Source organism: Ranitomeya imitator, chromosome 4 (genome assembly GCF_032444005.1).
Source record: "Ranitomeya imitator isolate aRanImi1 chromosome 4, aRanImi1.pri, whole genome shotgun sequence".
NCBI lineage: Eukaryota > Metazoa > Chordata > Amphibia > Anura > Dendrobatidae > Ranitomeya > Ranitomeya imitator.
Genome location: NC_091285.1, coordinates 164,000,775 through 164,026,923, shown reverse-complemented (window position 1 = coordinate 164,026,923; position 26,149 = coordinate 164,000,775). Strand labels below are relative to the sequence as shown.

Genomic DNA, 26,149 nt, shown 5'->3' with positions numbered 1-26,149 from the left:
TTTCATCTTCAATGCCCTTGCTGATGGAAGGAGGTTTGCACTCAAAATCTCACGATACATGGCCCCATTCATTCTTTCATGTACCCGGATCAGTCGTCCTGGCCCCTTTGCAGAGAAACAGCCCCAAAGCATGATGTTTCCACCACCATGCTTTACAGTAGGTATGGTGTTTGATTGATGCAACTCAGTATTCTTTTTCCTCCAAACACGACAAGTTGTGTTTCTACCAAACAGTTCCAGTGTGGTTTCATCAGACCATAGGACATTCTCCCAAAACTCCTCTGGATCATCCAAATGCTCTCTAGCAAACTTCAGACGGGCCCGGACATGTACTGGCTTAAGCAGTGGGACACGTCTGGCACTGCAGGATCTGAGTCCATGGTGGCGTAGTGTGTTACTTATGGTAGGCCTTGTTACATTGGTCCCAGCTCTCTGCAGTTCATTCACTAGGTCCCCACGTGGTTCTGGGATTTTTGCTCACCGTTCTTGTGATCATTCTGACCCCACGGGGTGGGATTTTGCGTGGAGCCCCAGATCGAGGGAGATTATCAGTGGTCTTGTATGTCTTCCATTTTCTAATTATTGCTCCCACTGTTGATTTCTTCACTCCAAGCTGGTTGGCTATTGCAGATTCAGTCTTCCCAGCCTGGTGCAGGGCTACAATTTTGTTTCTGGTGTCCTTTGACAGCTCTTTGGTCTTCACCATAGTGGAGTTTGGAGTCAGACTGTTTGAGGGTGTGCACAGGTGTCTTTTTATACTGATAACAAGTTTAAACAGGTGCCATTACTACAGGTAATGAGTGGAGGAAGGAGGAGACTCTTAAAGAAGAAGTTACAGGTCTGTGAGAGCCAGAAATCTTGATTGTTTGTTTCTGACCAAATACTTATTTTCCACCATAATATGCAAAAAAAATGATAAAAAAACAGACAATGTGATTTTCTGGATTTTTTTTTCTCAGTTTGTCTCCCATAGTTGAGGTCTACCTATGATGTAAATTTCAGACGCCTCTCATCTTTTTAAGTGGTGGAACTTGCACTATTGCTGACTGACTAAATACTTTTTTGCCCCACTGTATGTGTAACGGCAGGAGTAGGGTGTAACTAATTTGAGTTAAGTATTTGTTCTTTTTCTCAAAATGAAAGAATTCACTGTATGGAAGTATAGAAATTTGGTATTTGAATGCTCCAGGAACCTGTACCATAAGTATTTATAAGGATATCTTGTATAAAACACGTGTGTACAGTTGATTGCATAGGGATTTTACTAATACCACTGCAATAAATGCAATACAGCAGCCTCACTAAATTGCAGCCATACATTGTCCTTTATGATTCCATTAAAAAGGACTTTTCACAAAATGTTACATTATGAGTAGTGATTGGCGAACTCATGGATGTTCGGTTCCTGCAAACATTTTTTAAAAAGTTTGGTTCGGGCACCAGGACAGTACCCGTACCTGAACCCGAACCCCATTGAGATGAATGGATTCCCAAACATCCATTGTTGGCCACGCTGTCATCTGCATGACAGTGCTGCAAACACTACCTCTGATCAGCAGTAAGATTATTACCGGCAGTCAGAAAGCTGCAGTTCCCACGCTGTCAGATGATGTCAGATGATCGGCAGTAAAAATTTACTTACGGTCACAGAGGCGTCTGCTAATGATAGAGTACTACTCCCATCAGCCTATGCCTGCTGCTACCAATAACAGTGAGAGCAGGAGCGGTTGATGGGAGTATTCATCAGCTGGCGCCTATGCTATAAATAAATAAAAAAATAAAAGAAAATGATGTGGGATATTTCTATTTTTGATAACCAGCATGGCAAGACTGACCGCTGCTGGCTGCAACCCTCAGCAGTCAGTTATAGCAAGGCTGGTAATCAAGAGTAGAGGGGTTCTAATAAATCATTTAAAAAAATGGCATGGGGTCCACCTTCGTTTTGACAACCAGCCAAGCTAAAGCAGACAGCTGGTATTCTCAGGCTGGTAAGGAGCCATGGATATTGCCCCCAGCCTAAAAATAGCAGCCTCTATAAGACGCCTCTCCATTACTAACCCCATAGTCATATTGTCAATAAAAAACACCCAAAATAAAGTCCTTTATTTTAAATAAAAATACATACAGTTTTATAAATTTATTTAAAAATAACAAGTACAGTTATACTCATCGTATGCCCATTCCATTGAAGACCTGGTCCCCTGTAAAAAAAAAAAAAAACAGAAAATAATAAAACAACAAAAATACTAACATAACGCCCATTCCATTGAGGCCCTGGTCTCCTGTAAAAAAATAAAAATAAAAAACAACAATATCCCTTGCTTGTCCGAAATACTGTCCCATGCTGTAATCCATGTCTGCAATAATTGGTTTTCAACCTGGACAGTGCCAAGATGTGACCATCCAGGCTGAAAACCACGAGAGAATAAGCTGCTGCGAGCTCAGCGTCAGTGATTAGCGGTGACGTCATTGAGGTTACCGCAGATCACTGAGGCTGCATTCCATGCTCTCTTTGCTGTGAGAAGGGTCGATAAACTGCGGTGACCTCAGTAAGATCACCACTATAACCATGAGAAAAAGTCTCATGGTGCAGCGCTGAGCTCAGTGAGTTCTCCTCAGTTCACCGTAAGAAATTTTGCGTCTGCTCTCGCTGTTATTACCTGCAGCAGGCGTAGGTTGATGGGTTTTGTTCTCACTCATCAGCTGATGCATCGATGACCGGAGGTAATCTTTTTACCGCTGGTCACAGCTGCTTGTTGTCAGATGAACCCCAGCTCTCTGACCGGCAGTAATGATCTCACCGCTGATCAGAACCGCTGGTATTTCTCGGGCACTCATGCAGATGCCAGCGTGGGAAACACCCAATGTTCGGGATGCCAAACCTAGACAGTGATAGAGAGAAAGCTATGAGACAAATGCGCAATATGGTCTTATCCAATAGTACATAGAAGTAGGAAAAGTGAGACAACTCACCTGATATGATTGCAGACTAGCAACATGACAAGAGTACAATACAGAGCAAATGTTTGGACACACCTTCTCATTTAAAGTTTTTGCTGTATTTTCATGAAAATTGTACATTCACACAGAAGGCTTCAAAACTATGAATTAACACATGTGGAATTATATACTTAACAAAAAAGTGTGAAACAACTGAAATTATGTCTTATATTCTAGGTTCTTCAAAGTAGCCAACTTTTGCTTTGATGACTGCTTTTGCACACTCTTGGCATTCTCTTGATGAGCTTCCAGAGGTAGTCACCGGGAATGGTCTTTCAAAAATCTTAAAGGAGTTCCCAGAAATGCTTAGCACTTGTTGGCCCTTTTGCCTTCACTCTGCGGCCTCGCTCTCCCTAAACCATCTCAATTGGGTTCAGGTCTGGTGACTGTGGAGGCCAGGTCATCTGGCGCAGCACCCCATCACTCTCCTTCTTGGTCAAATAGCCCTTACACAGCCTGGAGGTGTGTTTGCGGTCATTGTCCTGTTGAAAAGTAAATAATGGTCCAACTAAACGCAAACCGGATGGAATAGCATGCCGCTGCAAGATGCTGTGGTAGCCATGCTGGTTCAGTATGCCTTCAATTTTGAATAAATCCCCAACAGTGTCACCAGCAAAGCACTCCCACACAATCACACCTCCTCCTCCATGCTTCACGGTGGGAACCAGGCATGTAGAGTCCATCTGTTCACCTTTTCTGCATCGCACAAAGACACGGTGGTTGGAACCAAAGATCTCAAATTTGGACTCATCAGACCAAAGCACAGATTTCCACTGGTCTAATGTCCATTCCTTGTTTTCTTTAGCCCAAACAAGTCTCTTCTGCTTGTTGCCTCTCCTTAGCAGTGGTTTCATAGCAGCTATTTTACCATGAAGGCCTGCTGCACAAAGTCTCCTCTTAACAGTTGTTGTAGAGATGTGTCTGCTGCTAGAACTCTGTGTGGCATTGACCTGGTCTCTAATCTGAGCTGCTGTTAACCTGCGATTTCTGAGGCTGGTGACTCGGATAAACTTATCCTCAGAAGCAGAGGTGACTCTTGGTCTTCCTTTCCTGGGCGGTCCTCATGTGAGCCAGTTTCTTTGTAGCGCTTGATGGTTTTTGCCACTGCACTTGGGGACACTTTCAAAGTTTTCCAAATTTTTCGGACTGACTGACCTTCATTTCTTAAAGGAATGATGGCGACTCATTTTTCTTTACGTAGGTGCTCTTTTCTTGCCATAATACAAATTCTAATAGTCTATTCAGTAGGACTATCAGCTGTGTATCCACCAGACTTCTGCACAACACAACTGATGGTCCCAACCCCATTTTTAAGGCAAGAAATTCCTCTTATTAAACCTGACAGGGCACTCCTGTGAAGTGAAAACCATTCCCGGTGACTACCTCTTGAAGCTCATCAAGAGAATGCTAAGAGTGTGCAAAGCAGTCATCAAAGCAAAAGGTGGCTACTTTGAAGAACCTAGAATATAAGGGCTCATACTCTGGCATAATAGATGGCTGGGCCCTTTCCCTGTGGCAAACGTTACATGACACGATGTTGCCCAGGGGATATAGAGCCCTTCTGCGCTCAACGGGCACCCTGGCCCCATCTGACTCTATCAGGAAGTCTTCCCTGCCTTATTCACCATGCCCCTCCTATCTTAACTATTCACAGGTTTATGACTACAGTGTAATGATCTCTGTTTTAATTCCTCTTGTGTGTCTGTATTTATCACCAGTTGTAATTCCCTTGTGTGTCAGCATGTCACCAGTTGTAATTCCCTTGTGTGTCTGTATATGTAATTAGTTGTAATTCTGCTTGTGTATCTGTATCTGTCACCAGTTGTAATTCCTCTTGTGTCTGACTGTATATGTCACCACTCACCAGTTGTAATTGCTCGTTTGTGTCTTGACAGTGGATACAACAGATTGAAGGAGCTGAAGCTGCACTTCATCGGAAGATGATGGAGTTGGAAAGTGACATGGTGAGTATCGGAGTGCAGTCAGTAAAATTGAATTTCAACCTTTACCTTATAAACTTTACTTTCATGCCCAGCAAGAAATTGCACACAAAAGTATAACAGTGGAGGGAAATGGTGACCATAATGTAAAAAAAAACAGTGCTGTTACTCTGCATGTTGTTAGACAGTAAAGGTGAATACAAGACTGCAAGGTGTATGAACTAGGCACAAATGGAATCAGGGTGGTGCCCCCTTTGGAGTATGAACCCTACCACGTATGACCATCATGGAAGAGTGAGAGCACTAAATTGTACATATAGATTTAAATAGGAGATGTTTCATCTCTTTTCTAGCAGATACTTATATTCACCATGAAAGTGTATAAAGTAAATAAGCATAATAAATAATGTAAGCTATATTGATGGTTGCGATATCTGTGCATCAGAGCTGTCAACATACTGAGAATCTAGTTCAATATTTCACTCCCTTAGGAGCAGTTCTGTAAACTGAAGGGATATTTGGAAGAAGAACTGGATTACAGGAAGCAGGCCCTGGACCAAGCGTACATGGTGTGTATTTTATGACCATATACATATAGTATATCATTTTGGTCATCAAAGCTGTGGATTCTATAGACTATGTCACAGAGGCTTTAAACGAGTTTGAGAAAGTGATTGTGCTCTTCCAGATGGGAGACAACATTATTACTGAGATTTATATAAATGGGGCTGTGAAGTGCTACAGCTTTTCCCACACACAGCATATCCAATATCCATGTACATGTTATATGCTGCACGTACAGTGGTTTAATCTTTATCCGCCTTTTACACAACATTATTACTGAGATTTATATAAATAGGGCTGTGAAGTGCTACAGGTTTTCCCACGCACAGCATATCCAATATCCATGTACATGTTATGTGTTGCACGTACAATGCTCTAATCTGTGAAGTGCTACAGGTTTTCCCACACACAGCATATCCAATATCCATGTACATGTTATATGTTGCACGTACAATGGTTTAATCTTTATCCGCCTTTTACACAACACTGTTACTGAGATTTATATAAATGGGGCTGTGAAGTGCTACAGGTTTTCCCACGCACAGCATATCCAATATCCATGTACATGTTATGTGTTGCACGTACAATGCTCTAATCTGTGAAGTGCTACAGGTTTTCCCACACACAGCATATCCAATATCCATGTACATGTTATGTGTTGCACATACAATGGTTTAATCTTTATCCGCATTTTACACAACATTATTACTGAGATTTATATAAATGAGGCTGTGAAGTGCTACAGGTTTTCCCACTCACAGTATATCCAATATCCATGTACATGTCATATGTTGCACATACAATGGTTTAATCTTTATCCGCCTTTTACACAACATTATTACTGAGATTTATATATATGGGGCTGTGAAGTGCTACAGGTTTTCCCACGCACAGCATATCCAATATCCATGTATATGTTATATGTTGCACGTTCAATGGTTTAATCTTTATCCGCCTTTTACACAACATCATTACTGAGATTTATATATATGGGGCTGTGAAGTGCTACAGGTTTTCCCACAGATGGGAGACAAGTCTATCAATGTCTTGTATGACCCTGTCCTGTAATGGATAAGGCAGCACAGCGTAAATGACACAGTTCCATGTTTAGCTACAATAAAAATGTTTGAATAATTTTTAGTCAATTTATTAATCCTTCAAGAATAAGGCAATTTTTCATTTTTGCTCTCGTGCCTTTTTCCTCCCTCTCTTCCAAGTTTTTACTTTTCTGTTGACATAGCCATATGAAGGCTTGAAATTTTGATTCACACCATTTTATTTAACGTATAATGTGCTTTTCAGTACAGGGAAAAAATCATTTTGAACTGTGGGAAACTGTGAAAAAAAGCAATTCTGATGTTTTTATGTGGCTCCTTTACGATGTTGATAATGCAGTTAATGACTTAGTAACATGATTCTATTTTTTTAAAAAGTCAAACTTTTTTCTTTTCCATTGATAGACCTGTGTAAGAGCTTCTTTTTCACTCAGCAAAGCTCTATTTTTATTGATTTCATTTTTGGGTTAAAACACAGATGTCAGACTGTGTGGTGTTGTTTACTTGCAATGAAAGTTTTATCACCTGGTGATTATCATTGCCCGGACTACATCAGCTACAACAGTGCACGTATGCTAGTCCGTCTCCACCCCTCCTGTGATAAGCAGCTCACTGTCTATAGATACATATAGATGTCTATACATACAGAGCTTCGTGTGGGCGGAGGCAGCTTTCTCAGCTCTGCTGCATTGCTAAATCTATGATCTCTGATAGTGCCAAAACCACTGTACTCAGTAATCAAAGTGATACATCATTTTGGATCTAGGGTTTCCTTGTCTACATCATGCTGCACTCAGATGAAGTAGCAAAAACTTGGTGATAGACTCCCTTTAAAGGGGAGATTTAATAATCAAGTGACCTATTCCATAAATTTTTTTTTGTATTACGTTTATTTAAAAAAAAATGTTGGCAGTGATTTGTATATGTCATGACTGTTTATTAAAAAAAGAGTAATCTTGGAGTTTTCACAGTGGCCACTGGGGATGTTTTACATTCATTCTACTTATCAATGCAGAAGGAGCTTTCAACAGCTTCCCTGTCAGCGGAGGCAGTATTACAATGACAGGTAACACCTCTATACACAGCTGACAAAAGCAAATTCACAATGTCTCAGCTGACCCTGCTCCCTCTTCCCTCACAATGACTTTTACACAAGCTCATTAGTTGCTTCAATACAAAAGATGGGGTCTGAGTCTGTTCAATGTGGCTATGTACATGTGTTGTTTCCTGAAAAAAATAGGAAGTTAGAGTCTAAAAAAGCCCCAGTAGCCAGTGTGAAAATTGCAAAATTTCTATTAAAAATAAAACATTGCCAAAATGTAAAAACAAATACATTTAACACAATAACCTGATTTAACCCCTTAACGACTGCCGATACGTCTTTTAATGGCGGTAGTTAAGGGTACTTAAACCACAGCGTCGCTAATTAACAGCGCTGAGAAAAAAGTGTATAGCACCCCCAGAGTTGGAATTTCTCTGGGGTCTCGGCTGCCTGGGGTAGCCAAGACCACAGAGAACATCATTCGGGTTGATTTTTACCAACCCTGGGGTTGCGATCACAAAAAACAGTCCGATTTCCCATTTAATTTCTCTCTCCTCTGATGTGATCGCACATCAGAGGAGAGAGAAATAGGACTCCCGATCCCCCCGGTACCTCCCGGTGACCCTGGATCCTCCCGCTTTCCCCCACCACCGCCAGCGTCTTCTACCGGTAAGAAAATGCTTGGCGCATGCACAGTGTGCCTGCCAAGATCTGCCGGCTGGCACCCGGCAACAATAGATTTTTCCTATTGGTTCATTTTGATCACTGTGATAGGGTTTATCACAGTGATCAAAATAAAAAAAAATTGTAAATCAAACCCCCTTTATCATCCCTTTAGTTAAGAAAATAAAAAATGTATTTATTTCCATTTTCCCATTAGGGTTAGAGATGGGCTAAAATGTGTTGGGCTAAATTTAGGGTTAGGGTTGGGGCTAAAGTTAGGGTGAGGGTTGGGGGCTAAAGTTAGGGATAAAGTTAGGGTTATGATTGGGGCTAAAGTTAGGGTTGGGGCTAAAGTTAGGGTTGGGGCTAAAGTTAGGGTTAGGGTTGGTGCTAAAGTTAAGGTTTGGGTTGGAGCTAGATTTGAGGTTAGGGTTTTGATTACGGTTACTGTTGGGATTAGGGTTAGGGTTGGGATTGGGGTTAGAATTAGGGTTGGGATTAGGGTTAGGGGTGTATTGGGGTTAGGGTTGTGATTAGGTTTATGGTTAGGGTTGTGATTAGGGTTAGGGGTGTGTTGGGGTTAGGATTGTGTTTAGGGTTATGGTTGGGGTTAGGATTGTAGTAAGAATTGTTACAGCATAGTGGAGAGGATTTCATGAAATCCCATCTCCACTATGCATTCAGAGACGCAGGCGACAGACCTGTGAATCCGGACATGCGGCGCGTCTTTATGGAACACAGCATGTCTATTTACAATGCGGAGACGCTCCGTCCCCGCAGCGTAAATTTCCCATAAACTATCATTAGATGCGGTAAAACCGTATCTAATGATTAGTCACATGCATAATAACTGTGTAAACGCAGCTGACTACGCATGTATACTAATTTAAATAAGTTCTTACCTGTCAAACCGCCGGAAGTCGGCATCCACTGCAGTTCTAGCGATAACTTAGCTTACCGTGAGAAATGTTGTGCACGGGACCTGGGGTTATCTCAGGTCATACTAGGCTAGTTCTCATAGTCAGCTAACTGTGAGAACTAGAGTGTAGGTCATCGCCGGAGATCTACGGCGGTCATCTACAAGCTCTGCTATGTCTGGATGTCATGCATCCAGATGTAGCAGAGCCAGACTCGTCATGGGACACTCATTATTAAGGACTGCGTCGGACCAGGGAGTGTTTGTGTTTGTTTATTATTTTTCTTTATTCTCAGGAGATCAAGGGCGTCGCATGGATTACCAGTATAATAAATATGGGAAAATGTGTGGTGTTTTATTTCATTAAAATACTTTATTCTGCATGTGTGTGTGTGTGTGTTTATTTAATCCTTTAAAAATATTAGGATTAGTAATGGAAAGGTATCTTATTGACGCCTCTCCATTACTTAACCGGCTTAATGTGACCTTACAAAGGCGACATTAACCCCTTATGACTCCATATGCCACAGAAACAGGGCAGTGGGAAGAAAGAGGCTAAGCGTTGGAATTGGCGCATCGTACAGAAGCGCCATTTCTGGGGCGGTTAAATGCTGGTGTTTGTAGCCAGGGGGCGGTCAATATCCACGGCCCCTTCCTAGGCTATGAATATCAGCCCACAGCTGTCTGCACAGCCTTTTCTGGCTACTAATTATAGGGGACCCCACATCATTTTTTTTGGTGGGTCCCCCTATTTTAATAGCCAGTAAAAGCTAAGTATACGGCTGCAGGCTGAGATTCATAGCCTGGGAAGATCCATGGGTATTACCCGCTTCCCAGGCTATAAACATTGGCCCCCAGTCGCTGGCTTTCCCTATCTGGTGCATAAAATTGCGCAGGAGCCCACGCCATTTAAAAAAAAAATTAAACAGATATGGCATTTAAGGCAGGGATCACACGGAGCATTCAGCTGCATAGAAATACATGCAGCCGCACACTCCGGTCCTAAGTGCCAGTGGCAGTGCCGGGTAGTAAGTTGCAAGACTCATTCGAGTTTCTTGCAAGTGTGACCCTGGCCTAATGCAAATTTTGTGTGTGTGTCTTTATTTAAGGGCGGGATCACACAAGCAAGAAACTCGGACGAGCCTCGCATCTTAATACCCGGCACTGCGGCCATAACTCGTGAGCGGAGCGTGCGGCTGCATAGAAATACATGCAGCTGCACGCTCCACTCCCAAGTGCCGGCGGCAGTGCCGGGTATTAAGATGAGAGAGACTCGCACAAGTTTCTCGCATGTGTCATCCCGGCCTAACTCTTTGTGTAACTCTTTGTGTATCATTTTATTATGTTTATTACTAAACATCGGGCTTAGTATTATATACAGACAATAAATTCAATACAAGTTAAGACAAATTAAACAGTGACATTAGGAGTGGGGTCCCTGCTCGCAAGCTTACAATCTACAAGGAAATGGGGGACACAATAGGTGCTTGTTATTTCAGGTCTGGCAATTATAATAAACTAGATGGTGGCCCGATACTAACGCATTGGGTATTCTAGAATATGCATGTCCATGTAGTATATTGCCCAGCCACGTAGTATATTTCCCAGTCACGTAGTATATAGCACAGCCACGTAGTACATTGCTCAGTCACGTAGTATATTGCCCAGCCGCCTAGTACATTGCCCAGTCGCGTAGTATATTGCCCATTCACGTACTATATTGCCCAGCCACATAGTATATTGCCCAGTCACGTAGTATATTGCCCAGCCACGTAGTATATTGCCCAGTCATGTAGTATATTGCCCAGCCACGTAGTATATTGCCCAGTGACTTAGTATATTGCCCAGTGACGTACTATATTGCCCAGCCACATAGTATATTGCCCAGCCACGTAGTATATTGCCCAGCCACGTAGTATATTGCCCAGTCATGTAGTATATTGCCCAGCCACGTAGTATATTGCCCAGTGACGTAGTATATTGCCCAGTGACGTACTATATTGCCCAGCCACATAGTATATTGCCCAGTCATGTAGTATATTGCCCAGCCACGTAGTATATTGCCCAGTCATGTAGTATATTGCCCAGCCACGTAGTATATTGCCCAGTGACGTAGTATATTGCCCAGTCACGTACTATATTGCCCAGCCACATAGTATATTGCCCAGCCATGTAGTATATTGCCCAGCCACGTAGCATATTGCCCAGCCACGTAGTATATTGCCCAGTGACGTAGTATATTGCCCAGTGACGTAGTATATTGCCTAGCCACGTAGTATATTGCCCAGCCACATAGTATATTGCCCAGCCACGTAGTATATTGCCCAGCGACGTAGTATATTGCCCAGTGACGTAGTATATTGCCCAGCCACGTATGTTACAGGTTAAAAAATAAAAAATAAACATATACTCACCTTCCGAGGACCCCTTGTAGTTCAGTCATATGACCGTGATGTCATGGCAGGTCCTTCTCGCGCAGGTGCGCCGGACGTGTGATGACGTCGCGGTCACATAACCGTGACATCATGGCAGGTCGTTATAGATCTATAACTAGGTAGATAGATATATTTATCTATTATCTACCTATCGATATATCTATCTATTTATCTATCTCATCTATCTATTATCTACCTATCTATCTATCTATCTGAAGAGGTTGGACAAGGAAATTACATCACAATTCTTTTTTTTGTTTATCATTATTTAGCTTACAAAACACATACAAATTCGCATGAAAAAGACGCATGAAAATCCGCATAGAAAACGCAGGTGACCTGCCAGTGATCTCAGATGCAGATTTTACCTGCGTCAAATCCTGATCAAATACTGAGCCATTCCTGACAGTTGAAATATACCCTTAGGTGTATCTGGTACTATTGGGTCCAGCTATGTAACAGAGCCGTCACACACAGGTGCTGCGTGGAGACCAGGCTTAGCTACTAAGCCTGCTGCATATAGTGATAAGGCACAGCCATCATATATACAGTGGGGGAAATAAGTATTTGATCCCTAGCTGATTTTGTAAGTTTGCCCTCTTACAAAGACATGAACAGCCTATAATTTTAATGGTAGGTTAATTTTAACATTGAGAGATAGAATATCAAAAATAAAATGCAGAAAATCACATCATGTAACTTATATAAATTTATTTGCATTCTGCAGTGAGAAATAAGTATTTGATCCCCTACCAACCATTAAGAGTTCTGGCTCCTACAGACTAGTTAGACGCTTCTAATCAACTTGTTACCTGCATGAAAGACAGCTGTCTTACATAGTCACACTTAAAAGAATTAGTCAGACTCTAACCTCTACAACATGGGCAAGACCAAAGAGCTTTCAAAGGATGTCAGGGACAAGATCATAGACCTGCACAAAGCTGGAATGGGCTACAAAACCATAAGTAAGACGCTGGGTGAGAAGGAGACAACTGTTGGTGCAATAGTAAGAAAATGGAAGAAATACAAAATGACTGTCAATCGACTTCAATCTGGGGCACCATGCAAATACTCACCTTGTGGGTTATCCTTGATCATGAGGAAGGTGAGAAATCAACCTAAAACTACATGGGGGGAACTTGTTAATAATCTCAAGGCAGCTGGGACCACAGTCACCAAGAAAGCCATTGCTAACACATTACGCTGTAAAGGATTAAAATCCTGCAGTGCCCGCAAGGTCCCCCTGCTCAAGAAGGCACATGTGAACGCCCATCTAAATTTTGCCATTGAACACCTGGATGAGTCTGTCAGTAATTGGGAGAAGGTGCAGTGGTCAGATGAGACAAAAATTGAGGTCTTTGACATTATCTCAACTCGCCATGTTTGGAGGAAGAGAACTGCTGCCTATGACCCAAAGAACACCATCCCCACTGTTAAGCATGGAGGTGGAAACATTATGTTTTGGGAATGTTTCTCTGCTAAGGAGACAGGACTACGCACCGCATCAATGGGAGAATAGATGGAGCCATGTATCGTAAAATCCTGAGCCTCCTTCCCTCCACCAGGACATTAAAAATGGGTCATGGCTGGGTCTTCCAGCAAGACAGTGACCCAAAGCATACTGTGAAGGCAACAAAGGAGTGTCTCAAAAAGAAGCACATTAAGGTCATGGAGTGGCCTAGCCAGTCTCCAGACCTTAATCTCTTAGAAAACTTATAGAGGGAGTTGAAGCTCCGAGTTGCCAAGTGACAGCCTCAAAATCGTAATGATTTAGAAATGATCTGCAAAGCGGAGTGGGCCAAAATTCCTCCTGACATGTGCGCAATCCTGATCATCAACTGCAAAAAACGTCTGACTGCTGAGCTTGCCAACAAGGGTTTTTGTCACCAGGTACTAAGTCTTGTTTGCCAGAGGGACCAAATACTTATTTCTCACTTCAAAATACAAATACATTTATATAATTTATACAATGTGATTTCTGGATTTTATTTTTGATATTCTATCTCTTAATGTTAAAATTAACATACCCTTAAAATTAAAGACTGTTCAGGTCTTTGTCCGTGGGCAAACTTACAAAATCAGCAAGGGATCAAATACTTACTTCCCCCACTGTATGTGGCAACAGTTAATATTTTATTGGTTTTGTACTGATATTGTGCTAATTTATGTATTTTCCTTTCTTTCAAATATAAAGCTACTTACTGTTTGTTGCCCATTGAAAACAGTTATTAGTTTAATTCAATTTTGTCGTCAGCCATTTGACAACAGTTTGTCACGATCTATATACAGTAAAATTACAAAATTAGTTCTAGATGACAATTTTGACTGCCACACACATCACTTGACCAAGGAATGCTGTATGGCGATACTACTTTGTAACATATTGTAAGTGAATGTGGTCATGTTGTGACCCTGCAAGCTGCGGGTTGAAATATAACCACATTGATTTTCAAATAGACCCAGGCTTGTGCTGCTGTTGACACATCTGCATGATAAATTGATTGTCATGTCTTCTTTTCTGATTGACTATTGACTGAACAGCGAATTCAAGAACTGGAAGCCACTCTGTACAACGCATTGCAGCAGGAATCAGTCATCAAATTTGGAGAGTTACTCAATGACAAGCAACAAGATGAACTCAGAATGGCTGTAGAAAAGCTGAGGCGGCAAATGTTACGCAAAAGCAGAGAATTCGACTGTCAGATCCTGCAGGAAAGAATGGAGCTTCTCCAACAAGCTCACCAGGTACTAAGGGCAGAAAATGGGATATCTTATAAAGGAAACATTCTGAGGTGGACCTGATTGTCCTTCTCTGGTTAGTTCAACCCCAATATTAACAGAGAATATAGTCATCACCCCAATCATATACAGTGGGTACGGAAAGTATTCATACCGCTTTAAATTTTTCACTCTTTGTTTCATTGCAGCCAATTGGTAAATTCAAAAAAGTTAATTTTTTTCTCATTAATGTACACTCTGCACTCCATCTTGACTGAAAAAAACAGAAATGTAGAAATTTTTGCAAATTTATTAAAAAAGAAAAACTGAAATATCACATGGTCCTAAGTATTCAGACCCTTTGCTCAGTATTGAGTAGAAGCACCCTTTTGAGCTAGTACAGCCATGAGTCTTCTTGGGAATGATGCAACAAGGTTTTCACACCTGGATTTGGGGATCCTCTACCATTCTTCCTTGCAGATACTCTCCAGTTCCGTCAGGTTGGATGGTAAACGCAAATGGACAGCCATTTTCAGGTCTCTCCAGAGATGCTCAATTGGGTTTAGGTCAGGGCTCTGGCTGGGCCAGTCAAGAATAGTCACAGACTTGTTCTGAAACCAATCCTTTGTTATTTTAGCTGGGTGCTTAGGGGTATTGTCTTGTTGGAAGGTGAACCTTCAACCAAGTCTGAGGTCCAGAGCACTTTGTCAGGGGTTTTCATGAAGGATATCTCTGTACTTGGCCACATTCATGTTTCCTGCAATGACAACCAGTCATTCCATCCCTGCAGCTGAAAAACACCCCCATAGCATGATTTTGCCAACTCCATGTTTCACTGTTGGGAGAGGAGATGCTTTCTTCGAGTCACTCTGCCATAAAGGCCCAACTGGTGGAGGGCAGCAGTGATAGTTGATTTTGTGGAACTTTCTCCCATCTCCCTACTGCATCTGTGGATCTCAGCCACAGTGATCTTGGGGTTCTTCTTTACCTCTCTCACCAAGGTTCTTCTCCCACGATTGCTCAGTTTGGCTGGACGGCCAGGTCTAGGAAGACTTCTAGTGGCCCTAAACTTCTTCTATTTAAGGATTATGGAGGCCACTGTGCTCTTAGGAACCTTGAGTACTGCAGAAATTCTGTTGTAACCTTGGCCAGATCTGTGCCGTGCCACAATTCTGTCTCTGAGGTCCTTGGCCAGTTCCTTTGACCTCATGATTCTCAATTGGTCTGACATGCACTGTGAGCTGTGAGGTCTAATATAGACAGGTGTGTGCCTTTCCAAATCAAGTCCTATCAGTTTAATTAAAGGGAATCTTTTACCTCAATTTGGCGGGCTATGTGAATGCCCTGTGTCCGGTCCGATGGGCGGTGTTTCATCTTTTCTCCACCCCATCTTTCCCCGCTGTGCACAATATTTTTGTGAATTTGAGTAGGTGTCCCCCATAGTTTGCGCGTGCGCAATGCAATCTTGCCTCGCGCATGCGCAGTATGCTTTGCACAACTGCGGGCAAAGCCGAAAAGCATTACTGCGCATGCGCTGGCACACTATGTCCTGAAAGTATTTCGCTGTGTTCCGGGACATAGTGCGCCGGCCCATGTGCAGTAATGATTTTCGGCTTTGCCCGCAGTTGGGCAAAGCATACTGCACATGCGCGAGGCAAGATTGCATTGCGCACATGCGAACTATGGAGGACACCTACTCAAATTCACGAAAATATTGCGGACAGCGGGGAAGGATGGGGTGGAGTAATGAAGACGAAACACCGCCCATCGGACCGGACACAGGGCATTTACATAGCCCGCCAATTTGAGGTGACAGATTCCCTTTAAACACAGCGGGACTGCAATGAAGGAGAAGAACCATTTCAAGGAGGATCACACAAGGAAATGGACAGCATGTGACTTAAATATGAGTGTCTGAGCAAAGGGTCTGAATACTTATGACCATGTGATATTTCAGTTTTTCTTTTTTAAATAAAATTTGCAAAAATTACTACATTTCAGATTTTTCAGTAAAGATGGCTTGCAGAGTGTATATTAATGTGAAAAAATGAACTTTTTTGAATTTACCAAATGGCTGCAATGAAACAAAGTGAAAAATGTAAAGGGGTCTGAATACTTTCCATAGCCACTGTACATCCTAAGTGCTGAATGTGTGTTCTCACAAGTAGCTTTTGGTCAGTTTTTGATGTTATTTGATCTCTTGTGTATGTATTTAGTGCATTATGTCATTATTACCAGTACCAGGCATCATAGTGTCCATCATATTTACACCCACAAGAATCTAAAGCTTATATCTACTTGAAGATTAATACTGAAAAGGGCACATTTGAGAATTATGGAAATGACTTGGTAATTCATAGGCAGCATGGCAATTTTTACTAAATCAATGAAAAATGTCTCACCATAGTAATACAATGCACATATAACCTCAGCCTTTCCCATTTCAGATATCTGCACAAACTTCTGCCTCAATTACATTGATCAGTTCCAATCTTTATATTGTAATTATACTGATTGGCCATGTGTCTCTGCACCCTCAATGATCAGTCATTCAGAGGAGCCTTGCTGCACCACATCTGTTAGGGCAGTGAGAATCTGGAATTTCTTGCCTGAGGAGGTGGTGATGGCGAACTCAGTTGAGGGGTTCAAGAGAGGCCTGGATGTCTTCCTAGAACATAACAATATTGTATCTTACAGTATACTTGTTGCTCGGGTTTTCCCGATCACGCTCGGGTGGTCTCCAAGTATTTATGAGCGCTCGGAGATTTTGTTTTTCCTGCCGCAGCTGCATGATTTGCGGCTACTAGACAGCTTGATTACATGTGGGGATTCCCTAGCAACCAGGCAACCCCCACATATACTCAGGCTGGCTAGTAGCTGTAAATCATGCAGCTGTGTCAACAAAAACTAAATCTCCGAGCAGTCACAAATACCCAGAGACCACCCGAGGGTGCTCGGGAAAACCAGAGCAATGAGTATACTCGCTCATCACTAATTCTGATGGCTGAACTGGATGGACAAATGTCTTTTTTGGCCTTGCTAACTATGTTACTATCTCTTTCATAGTTTACACTGCTCATGTAACTTAAAGGGGTTGTCCCACAAGTTAATTTTAATCAAAAGATCTTGGAATAATAATAATTTCCACAATTGGATGTATTTAAAAAAAATGTTCCTGCGCTGAGATAATCTTATAAATGTGCCCCTGCTGTGTACTGTGTAGTGGCTGTGTCTGACCATACAGGAACATGATCTGACCATACCACATCTACTGGGCAGGGGAGAGCACAAAAGAGAGTATACAGACATTACAGCACGGGATTGCAGCTAATTCTTTCTTTGAGGTAAAATATTGCTTAGTAACAGGCAGGAAAATGCTTTACCTCACAAAAATAATCAGCTGTAAACCCATACTGTGCTATCTGTACACTCTCTTTTGTGTCTTCCCCTGCCCAGGAGCTGTGGTATGATCAGACCATGTTCCTGCACAGTCAGACATGGCCATTACACAGCACATAGCAGGGGCACATTTATAAGATTGTCTCAGCACAGGAACATTTTTTTAAAATACATCCAATTGTGGAAGTTATTATTATTCCAAGATGTATTGATTAAACGCAACTTTAAACTTAAATTTGCTCATGGGAAACTCCTTTTAAGTAGCATCTGTCATTGGTATTGAAGCTAATTTCCATTTGTTGAATGACATGAAAATGTACTACTATCTGCCACTAAAATTACAAGGCTGTGCCTGGTTAGCAATGATAGGGATGCAATGTGGAGTGCCATGGCTGCTCATTTAAGTATTTTCTATTTACTTAGTGATTATTGCTGGTTTACAGTAGCCTCCTTAGGACAAAGTAAACTATGCTGGAATCATACATGCAATTTTTTGAGCCAAAAAAATCTAAATGTGTGTATAATGAACCTTCACCTTGTCACCCGGCCTGAAGTCACTATTACGTCAAAAGGATCATGTAGTGCGGTCTCCCCACTTGATGTTCTGCACCCCCTGGGGACACGTAAGGTCAGCTTGGTACAGTTTTACACAGACTCCCCCTGTCCACACAGGACCAGGGAGGCATGGGGAGCGAGAGGATGTGGCCCACGCAGTAACTGACGTGGCACCACACTTGCTCACCACCCTAACAGGCTGAGAGACCCATTTCACTAGCACCAGTGAAACAGCACCTGGCAAGCCAAGTAGAAATGCCACCAGTTGTTTGTTACATAGAAGCCCAGTCCTTTGACAAGATTATATAGGGCCAGAGACCAACCCCAGTAGCATGAAAAGTTAAACCAAGAATACAGACGTGTGGATCAAAATAAAAGAACAACCCAAGGTTAAATTATATATTTAATCACCTTAAGGGCACACTAGACAATACAATATATACACAGTGGTTAGTTATACTTATACAATCGTCAGATATGCAAATGTAGATGAAGTACAAAGGATATGATAGGGGAAAATATGTGTAAGTGGGTTAAGAGCTAGCTCAGGGATAGGAAACAAAGGGTGGTTATTAATGGAGCACACTCGGACTGGGTCGCGGTTAGCAATGGGGTACCACAGGGGTCAGTATTGGGCCCTCTTCTTTTTAATATATTTACTAATAACCTTGTAGGGGGCACAATTTCAATATTTGCAGATGACACAAAACTCTGCAGGGTAATCAATACAGAGGAGGACAATTTTATATTACATGATGATATACGTAAACTAGAAGCTTGGGCTGATAAATGGCAAATGAACTTTAATGGGGATAAATGTAAGGTCATGCACTTGGGTAGAAGTAATAAGATATATAACTATGTGCTTATTGCTAAAACTCTGGGCAAAACCACCATCAATTAAATAGACCTGGGTGTATGGGTGAATGACAAACTCACATTTAGTGGCCAGTGTCAGGCAGCTGCTACAAAGGCAAATAAAATAATGGGATGCATTAAAAGTGGCATACATGCGCATGAGGAGAACATAATTTTACCTCTATACAAGTCACTAGTTCGACCACACTTAGAATACTGTGTACAGTTCTGGTCTCCGGTGTATAAGAAAGACATAGCTGACCTATAGCGGGTGCAGAGATGAGCAACCAAGGTCATTGGAGGACTGGGGGGTCTGCAATACCAAGATAGGTTATTACACTTGGGGTTTATTATTTATTTTAATGTATAAATATATGAGGGGACAGTACAAAGACCTTTCTGATGATCTCTTAAATCATAGACTTGAGACAGGGACAAGGGGACATCCTCTACATCTGGGGGAAAGAAGGTTTAAGCATAATAACAGATGCGGATTCTTTACTGTAAGAGCAGTGAGACTATGGAACTCTCTGCCGTATGATGTTGTAATGAGTGATTCATTACTAAAATTTAAGAGGAGACTGGATACCTTTCTTGAAAAGTATAATGTTACAAGTTATATATACTAGATTCCTTGATAGGGCGTTGATCCAGGGAACTAGTCTGATTGCCATATGTGGAGTCAGGAAGGAATTTTTTTCCCCAATGTGGAGCTTACTGTTTGCCACGTGGGTTTTTTTTTTTTTTTTTATAAAATAGGTTTTTATTAAAGTCGAATATGAACAATACAATTTATGCATTTTTCCATTATTTTACAAAATTTTTACATTTTCCAAATCCCCAACAATCCCAACAAAACCCAAACCTCCCCCTCCCCTGACAGCTCATAGCCATTTATACTTTTGTTACCAGTATTGATGGTTCTTTGAGCCATTTGACTCACTTATGTCCGCTTGTTCCTTTGGCACTCTCTTCCTTTCAGAGGCCCTCATCCTCCCATTTCCCATAACTACTCATCCTAGCTCGAGCCACGGAGACCACATTTTGTCAAACGTTTCTATTTTCCCACGTCTTTTGTAGACCCCCTTTTCCAAATTGAGACCATGTTTAACATATTTCAGAAATTCCCCCCTTGTAGGCGGTTCCTCCTTGATCCAGTTCCTTGCTATTACCTTCCTTGCCATATATAATAGCCTAGCTATTGCTATCTTCCAGATGTTATCCACTCTAATTTCCTCCACATATCCCAGTAGGCACACCATCGGATCTCTCGGCACTCTGCATTTATACGCCCCTTCCACACGGCTCATTACCACCAACCAGAAAGCAACCAGTCTTGGACATGTCCACATCATGTGATATATTCCTGCATTCTCAGTCCTACATCTCGGGCATTCAGAGTCAGCCCGCAACCCCGCTCTGCACAACACTTCCGGTGATTTATAGACTCTGTGCAAGATGTACAGCTGCGATAGTCTATACGGCTCGCTCAGTGACACTCGTGGAACCCACTCCAACACCGACTCCCAGGTTTCATCCTCCATTGGGCCTAAATCTCTTTCCCATTTCGCTCTCGCTTTTAGGGGGAAGTCTAGCAAATATGCATGTAGAAGGTCCTTATAAAGGGTGGTAATGACTCCCCTTGTGGATCCTTCCCCACATACGTATTCCAGAACTATGTCCTCCTGGATCTCAATACCACCGCCCTTGTTTTGAGCTTTAAAAGCATGTTTCATCTGAGCATATTGATACTCCCCAGTCGGTCTCAATCCAAACTCCCCTTGCAGCTGCGAAAAGGACTTTAATCCTCGTTGTTGAACTATCTGAGCCACCAAGTGGATTCCTTTGGCCTGCCACTCCGCCAGCACTCCAAGGGCCGCAAACTCAACCAAATTATTATTAAGCCATATCGGTGTAAATTTAGTCAGCCCCGTAACCCCCCGAATCTGTCGCAGTCTGGTCCATAATTTATGTATCAAAAACATAGTTGGGTATAATTTCCCCAATACTTTCAAGGAGCCATCCTCCAGACACTGCACAGCCGGTCGTCGGTCCGTCACCCTCTCCATCAAGTGCTGTACCGCACTGGCAGACGCCTCCCGCGCCCAGTCCTTCAAATGCTGGCTCTGGGCTGCAAGAAAATATAACTCCGGATTGGGTAAAGCCAATCCTCCATCTTCCTTGGGTCGCTGAAGCGTCTCCAGGCGAATACGTGGGTACCGCCTCCCCCATATCAGACTTCTAAAAAGAGCACTAATCTGCCGGAATTTCCCACGTGGAATCCAAACTGGCGCATTATGTAAGACGTAAAGTAATTTGGGCATCAGAACCATTTTAATGAGATTAACCCTACCCACCACCGATAGGTGCAATTTATTCCACGCATCCACTTTTGCTTTAAGGGCGCCCATGAGAGGTGTCAAATTCCTATACAAAAACTCTGTAACTGGCATTGAGATCCATATTCCCAGGCATTTGAAAAGGGATGCCACCTTAAGCCGCCCCTCTCCCAATGGCTCACTTCTGCTCTCCTCCACCCCATCCACCTCAAAGAGGACCGATTTATCCCAATTTATCCTCAATCCCGACAAGTCTCCAAATTTCCCAATGATCTCGATAGCCCCATTCAAAGCTTCATCCGGGTCCGCCAGGAACAGTAAGATGTCATCTGCATATAGCGCGATCTTCTCCTCAACACTCCCATATCTGAACCCAGGGACCTCATCCGACTGTCGGATCTTGGCGGCCAGTGGCTCCACAGCTAAGGCAAACAGAAGGGGCGACAGTGGGCAACCCTGCCTCGTACCTCTGGCCAACTTTATAGGCTGAGAGAGTTCCCCATTCACTCTAATTCTAGCTGTTGGTAGTGAATATAACAGTTGAGTCCACGCCACAAATTGCGGACCAATACCCAAACACTTCAACACCCGCCAAAGATATCCCCACTCCACACTGTCAGCCACATGGGTTTTTTTGCCTTCCTCTGGATCAACATGTTAGGGAATGTTAGGTTAGGCTATGGGTTGAACTAGATGGACTTAATGTCTTCCTTCAACCTTAATAACTATGTTACTATGAGCAATTGGATCATGTCAATTACCGGTTTGCTGGTCAACCATGTGTGTGCTGGGCCACAGGGGACATGGGCTGCCAGCTGGTTTCTAGTTCCTTCAAAGCATGTTACTCATGTGGCTCACACTTTCAAAAAAGCAAGCAAGCGTAGTAGAGAGATCACATGGCCTTACACCACCAGGCTTTATCTCCTTGGTTGGTCACACCCTTTTCTGCCCCCGAGAGGGACCTTATCCCCCTCCCCTGCAGGTTTGTAGATACATCTCCCAAAACATATGAAAGATCATAACTTCTGAACGGAAGTTCTGGCACTATCGGACCGGATGGGCTACCTGGCTCCTTCTAGACATTCGACGTATATCCACACCCTGGGGTGCTAGAACAGACTAAGACCCTGGAAGGCGTTTGGCCCATTTCAGAGATCTTGGAAATGTAACCGATGTGTGGCCAGGTTGTACGATAAGTCCATATTCTACTTATGAAATCATAGCTGATTCAACAAAGTAGTTAGAGCGCATGGTCTCCACAATGGGTCTTCCTTTAGGAGCTTGGAGATTGCTAGCTGGTGGGGGTGTGAATTTCTTCTCTGAAGTTGAGAAGGCTGTGCCCCCCCTGCTGGGCCACGTATTATGTTACAGCTACACATGTTTCAGGAGGAAAGTAAAGCCCCCGTCACACACAGCGAGATCGCTAGCGAGATCGCTGCTGAGTCACAAGTTTTGTGACGCAACAGCGATCTCAGTAGCGATCTCGCTATGTGTGACACGTAGCAGCGATCAGGCCCCTGCTGTGAGATCGCTGGTCGTGTCGGAATGGCCTGGGCCATTTTTTGATCGTTGAGGTCCCGCTGGGTAGCACACATCGCTGTGTTTGACACCTTACCAACGACCTCGCTGACAGGACGTCCCATTGAATCATCATGAAATAGCATCCTTCTACAGGTCGCTAGAGGTCGCCGCATCGCTGCTGCGTCGTTGGGGAGATCGCACTGTGTGACATCTCACCAGCGACCACATAGCGACGCAGCAACGATCCCTGACAGGTCGTATCGTTGTCGGAATCGCTCAAGCGTCGCTATGTGTGACGGGGCCTTAAGCTGCCATTAAATCTCCTCATCTTTCAGAGTGTAATGCCATCATTAAAAAGCACAGATTTAAGGCTACAATTGATTACGTTGGGTGTTAAAGAGGCATTCAGTTTTCATGAAAAATTGGGCCACAGACTGATAAGGCATTAAAGTAACAACATAAGCATTACTTTGAATGATGATGTTTCTTCCACTGCCATTCCACCTCTCTGCCACTTCCCAGTTACCTTTCTTTATAAGGCTGCAGTGGCAATGTCCTTGCTATAAATGTGATGGCTGTAACCAATAACTGGTTCTAACCATCGCAAGTTGTAGATGAAAAATCCCCATTTAGCCCTGTAAGCTAGGAACTCTGGGGAGCAGCACAGAGGCAGCAGAGGATACATGATACTGATTGCTAGAGGATCTGACTACATGGAACCCACCGACTTTGAGAATGGGGCTCTGATACATTGGAATGTGCACCCACCCCTCTATTATTATTATTATTATTATTTATTGTTATAGCGCCATTTATTCCATGGCGCTTTACATGTGAGGAGGGGTATACATAATAAAAACAAGTACAATAATCTTAAACAATACAAGTCATAACTGGTACAGGAGGAGTGAGGACCCTGCCCGCGAAGGCTCACAATCTACAAGGGATGGGTGAGGATACAGTAGGCGAGGATAGAGCTGGTCATGCAGCGGTTTGGTCGATCGGTGGTTACTGCAGGTTGTAGGCTTGTCGGAAGAGGTGGGTCTTCAATTTCTTTTTGAAGGTTTCGATGGTAGGCGAGAGTCTGATGTGTTGTGGTAGAGGGTTCCAGAGTAGGGGTGATACGCGAGAGAAATCTTGTATACGATTGTGGGAAGAGGAGATAAGAGGGGAGTAGAGTAGGAGATCTTGTGAGGATCGGAGGTTGTGTGTAGGTAAGTACCGGGAGACGAGGTCACAGATGTATGGAGGAGACACGTTGTGGATGGCTTTGTACGTCATGGTTAGGGTTTTGTACTGGAGTCTCTGGGCAATGGGGAGCCAGTGAAGGGATTGACAGAGGGGAGAGGCCGGGGAATAGCGGGGGGACAGGTGGATTAGTCGGGCAGCAGCATTTAGAATAGATTGGAGGGGTGCGAGAGTGTTAGAGAGGAGGCCACAGAGCAGGAGGTTGCAGTAGTCAAGGCGAGAGATGATGAGGGCATGGACTAGGGTTTTTGCAGATTCATGGTTGAGGAATGAACGGATTCGTGAAATATTTTTGAGTTGAAGTCGGCAGGAAGTGGAAAGGGCTTGTATAGGTGGTTTGAAGGAGAGATCAGCGTCAAGGATTACCCCGAGGTAGCGTGCTTGTGGGACTGGGGAAAGTGGGCAGCCATTTACTGTAATGGATAGGTTCGTTGGGGGGGTCGCTTGAGATGGGGGAAAGATGATGAATTCTGTTTTGTCCATGTTAAGTTTCAGAAATCTAGCGGAGAAGAAGGATGAAATAGTGGACAGACATTGAGGGATTCTGGTTAGAAGGGAGGTGATATCTGGTCCAGAGATGTAGATCTGTGTGTCATCAGCATAGAGATGATACTGAAAGCCATGAGATTCTATGAGCTGTCCCAGGCCAAAGGTGTAAATGGAGAAGAGCAGGGGCCCAAGGACTGAACCTTGTGGGACTCCGACAGATCGAGGGCGAGGTGAGTAGGTGGTGTGTGAGTCGGAGACGCTGAATGTCCGGTCTGTTAGGTATGATGAGATCCAGGATAGGGCCAAGTCTGTGATGCCAAGGGATGAGAGGGTCTGTAATAATAGGGAATGGTCCACTGTGTCAAAGGCAGCCGACAGGTCGAGGAGGAGGAGGACAGAGTAGTGTCGCTTGCTCTTGGCGGTTAAGAGGTCATTGGTGACTTTAGTTAGGGCAGTTTCAGTGGAATGGTGTGACCGGAAGCCAGATTGTAGGCGGTCGAAGAGGGAGCAAGAAGAGAGATGGGAGGACAGTTCAAGGTAAACGTGTTGTTCCAGTAGTTTGGAGGCATAGGGGAGAAGTGATATAGGGCGATAGCTAGATACAGAGGATGGGTCAAGAGAAGGCTTTTTGAGGATAGGTGTGATGGAGGCATGTTTAAAGCTTGAGGGGGAAAACACCAGTTGTTAGTGATAGGTTGAAGAGATGGGTTAGGGTTGGGATGAAGACTGTGGTGAGGTTTGGGATGAAGTGTGATGGGAGCGGGTCAAGTGCACAGGTGGTGAGATGCGATCTTGAGAGTAGAGTGGAGAGTTGATCTTCTGTAATGGTGGAGAAGTTGGTTTTGGAGGTGGAGGGCTGGGAAGTCGGGAGGAAGGGCTCTGGGGGTTGTTGACCAAAACTGTCTCTAATGCTATCAATCTTCTGCTTGAAAAATGAGGCAAAGTCTTCAGCGGAGATAAGTGGGGAGGGAGGAGGTGCTGGGGGACGGAGGAGAGAATTGAAGGTGTTGAATAACTGTTTAGGGTTGTGAGACAGAGAGGATATGAGAGATGAGAAGTAGGTTTGTTTAGCTGTGGTGAGTGTGGTCTTGAAAGTAGTGAGGGACTGTTTGAATGCGATGAAGTGCTCGTTAGAGTGGGATCTTTTCCATCTGCGCTCAGCAGCCCTGGAAGCTCGCCTCAGTTCTTTGGTCAGGCTGGTGTGCCAGGGCTGTCTGTTGATTTTGCAATGTGTAAGTGGGGCAGCAGATTCCAAAGCTACAGCTATTGTAGTGTTATATAGAGCGGCAGCATCATCTGCATTGTGTAGGGAACTTATGTCTGTGAGAGGGAGGAGGGATTCAGAGAATGAATGTAGGTCAAGATTTCTGCGAGGGTGTGAAAGTTTGTGGGGTGGGGATTGTAGAC

General features: G+C 43.4%; 1 protein-coding gene across 3 annotated transcripts in view; it reads left to right on the top strand.

The window, feature by feature from the left end:
- The window catches only part of JAKMIP2 (janus kinase and microtubule interacting protein 2), a 277,234-nt gene that overhangs the window by 230,967 nt on the left and 20,118 nt on the right, over positions 1–26,149 (top strand). For all 3 annotated transcript variants that reach the window (XM_069764082.1, XM_069764081.1, XM_069764080.1), the window contains 3 exons: positions 4,896–4,964; positions 5,432–5,509; positions 14,157–14,360. In XM_069764082.1, the coding sequence (XP_069620183.1) occupies positions 4,896–4,964; positions 5,432–5,509; positions 14,157–14,360 (351 nt within the window). The remainder of the gene's footprint in view (positions 1–4,895; positions 4,965–5,431; positions 5,510–14,156; positions 14,361–26,149) is intronic.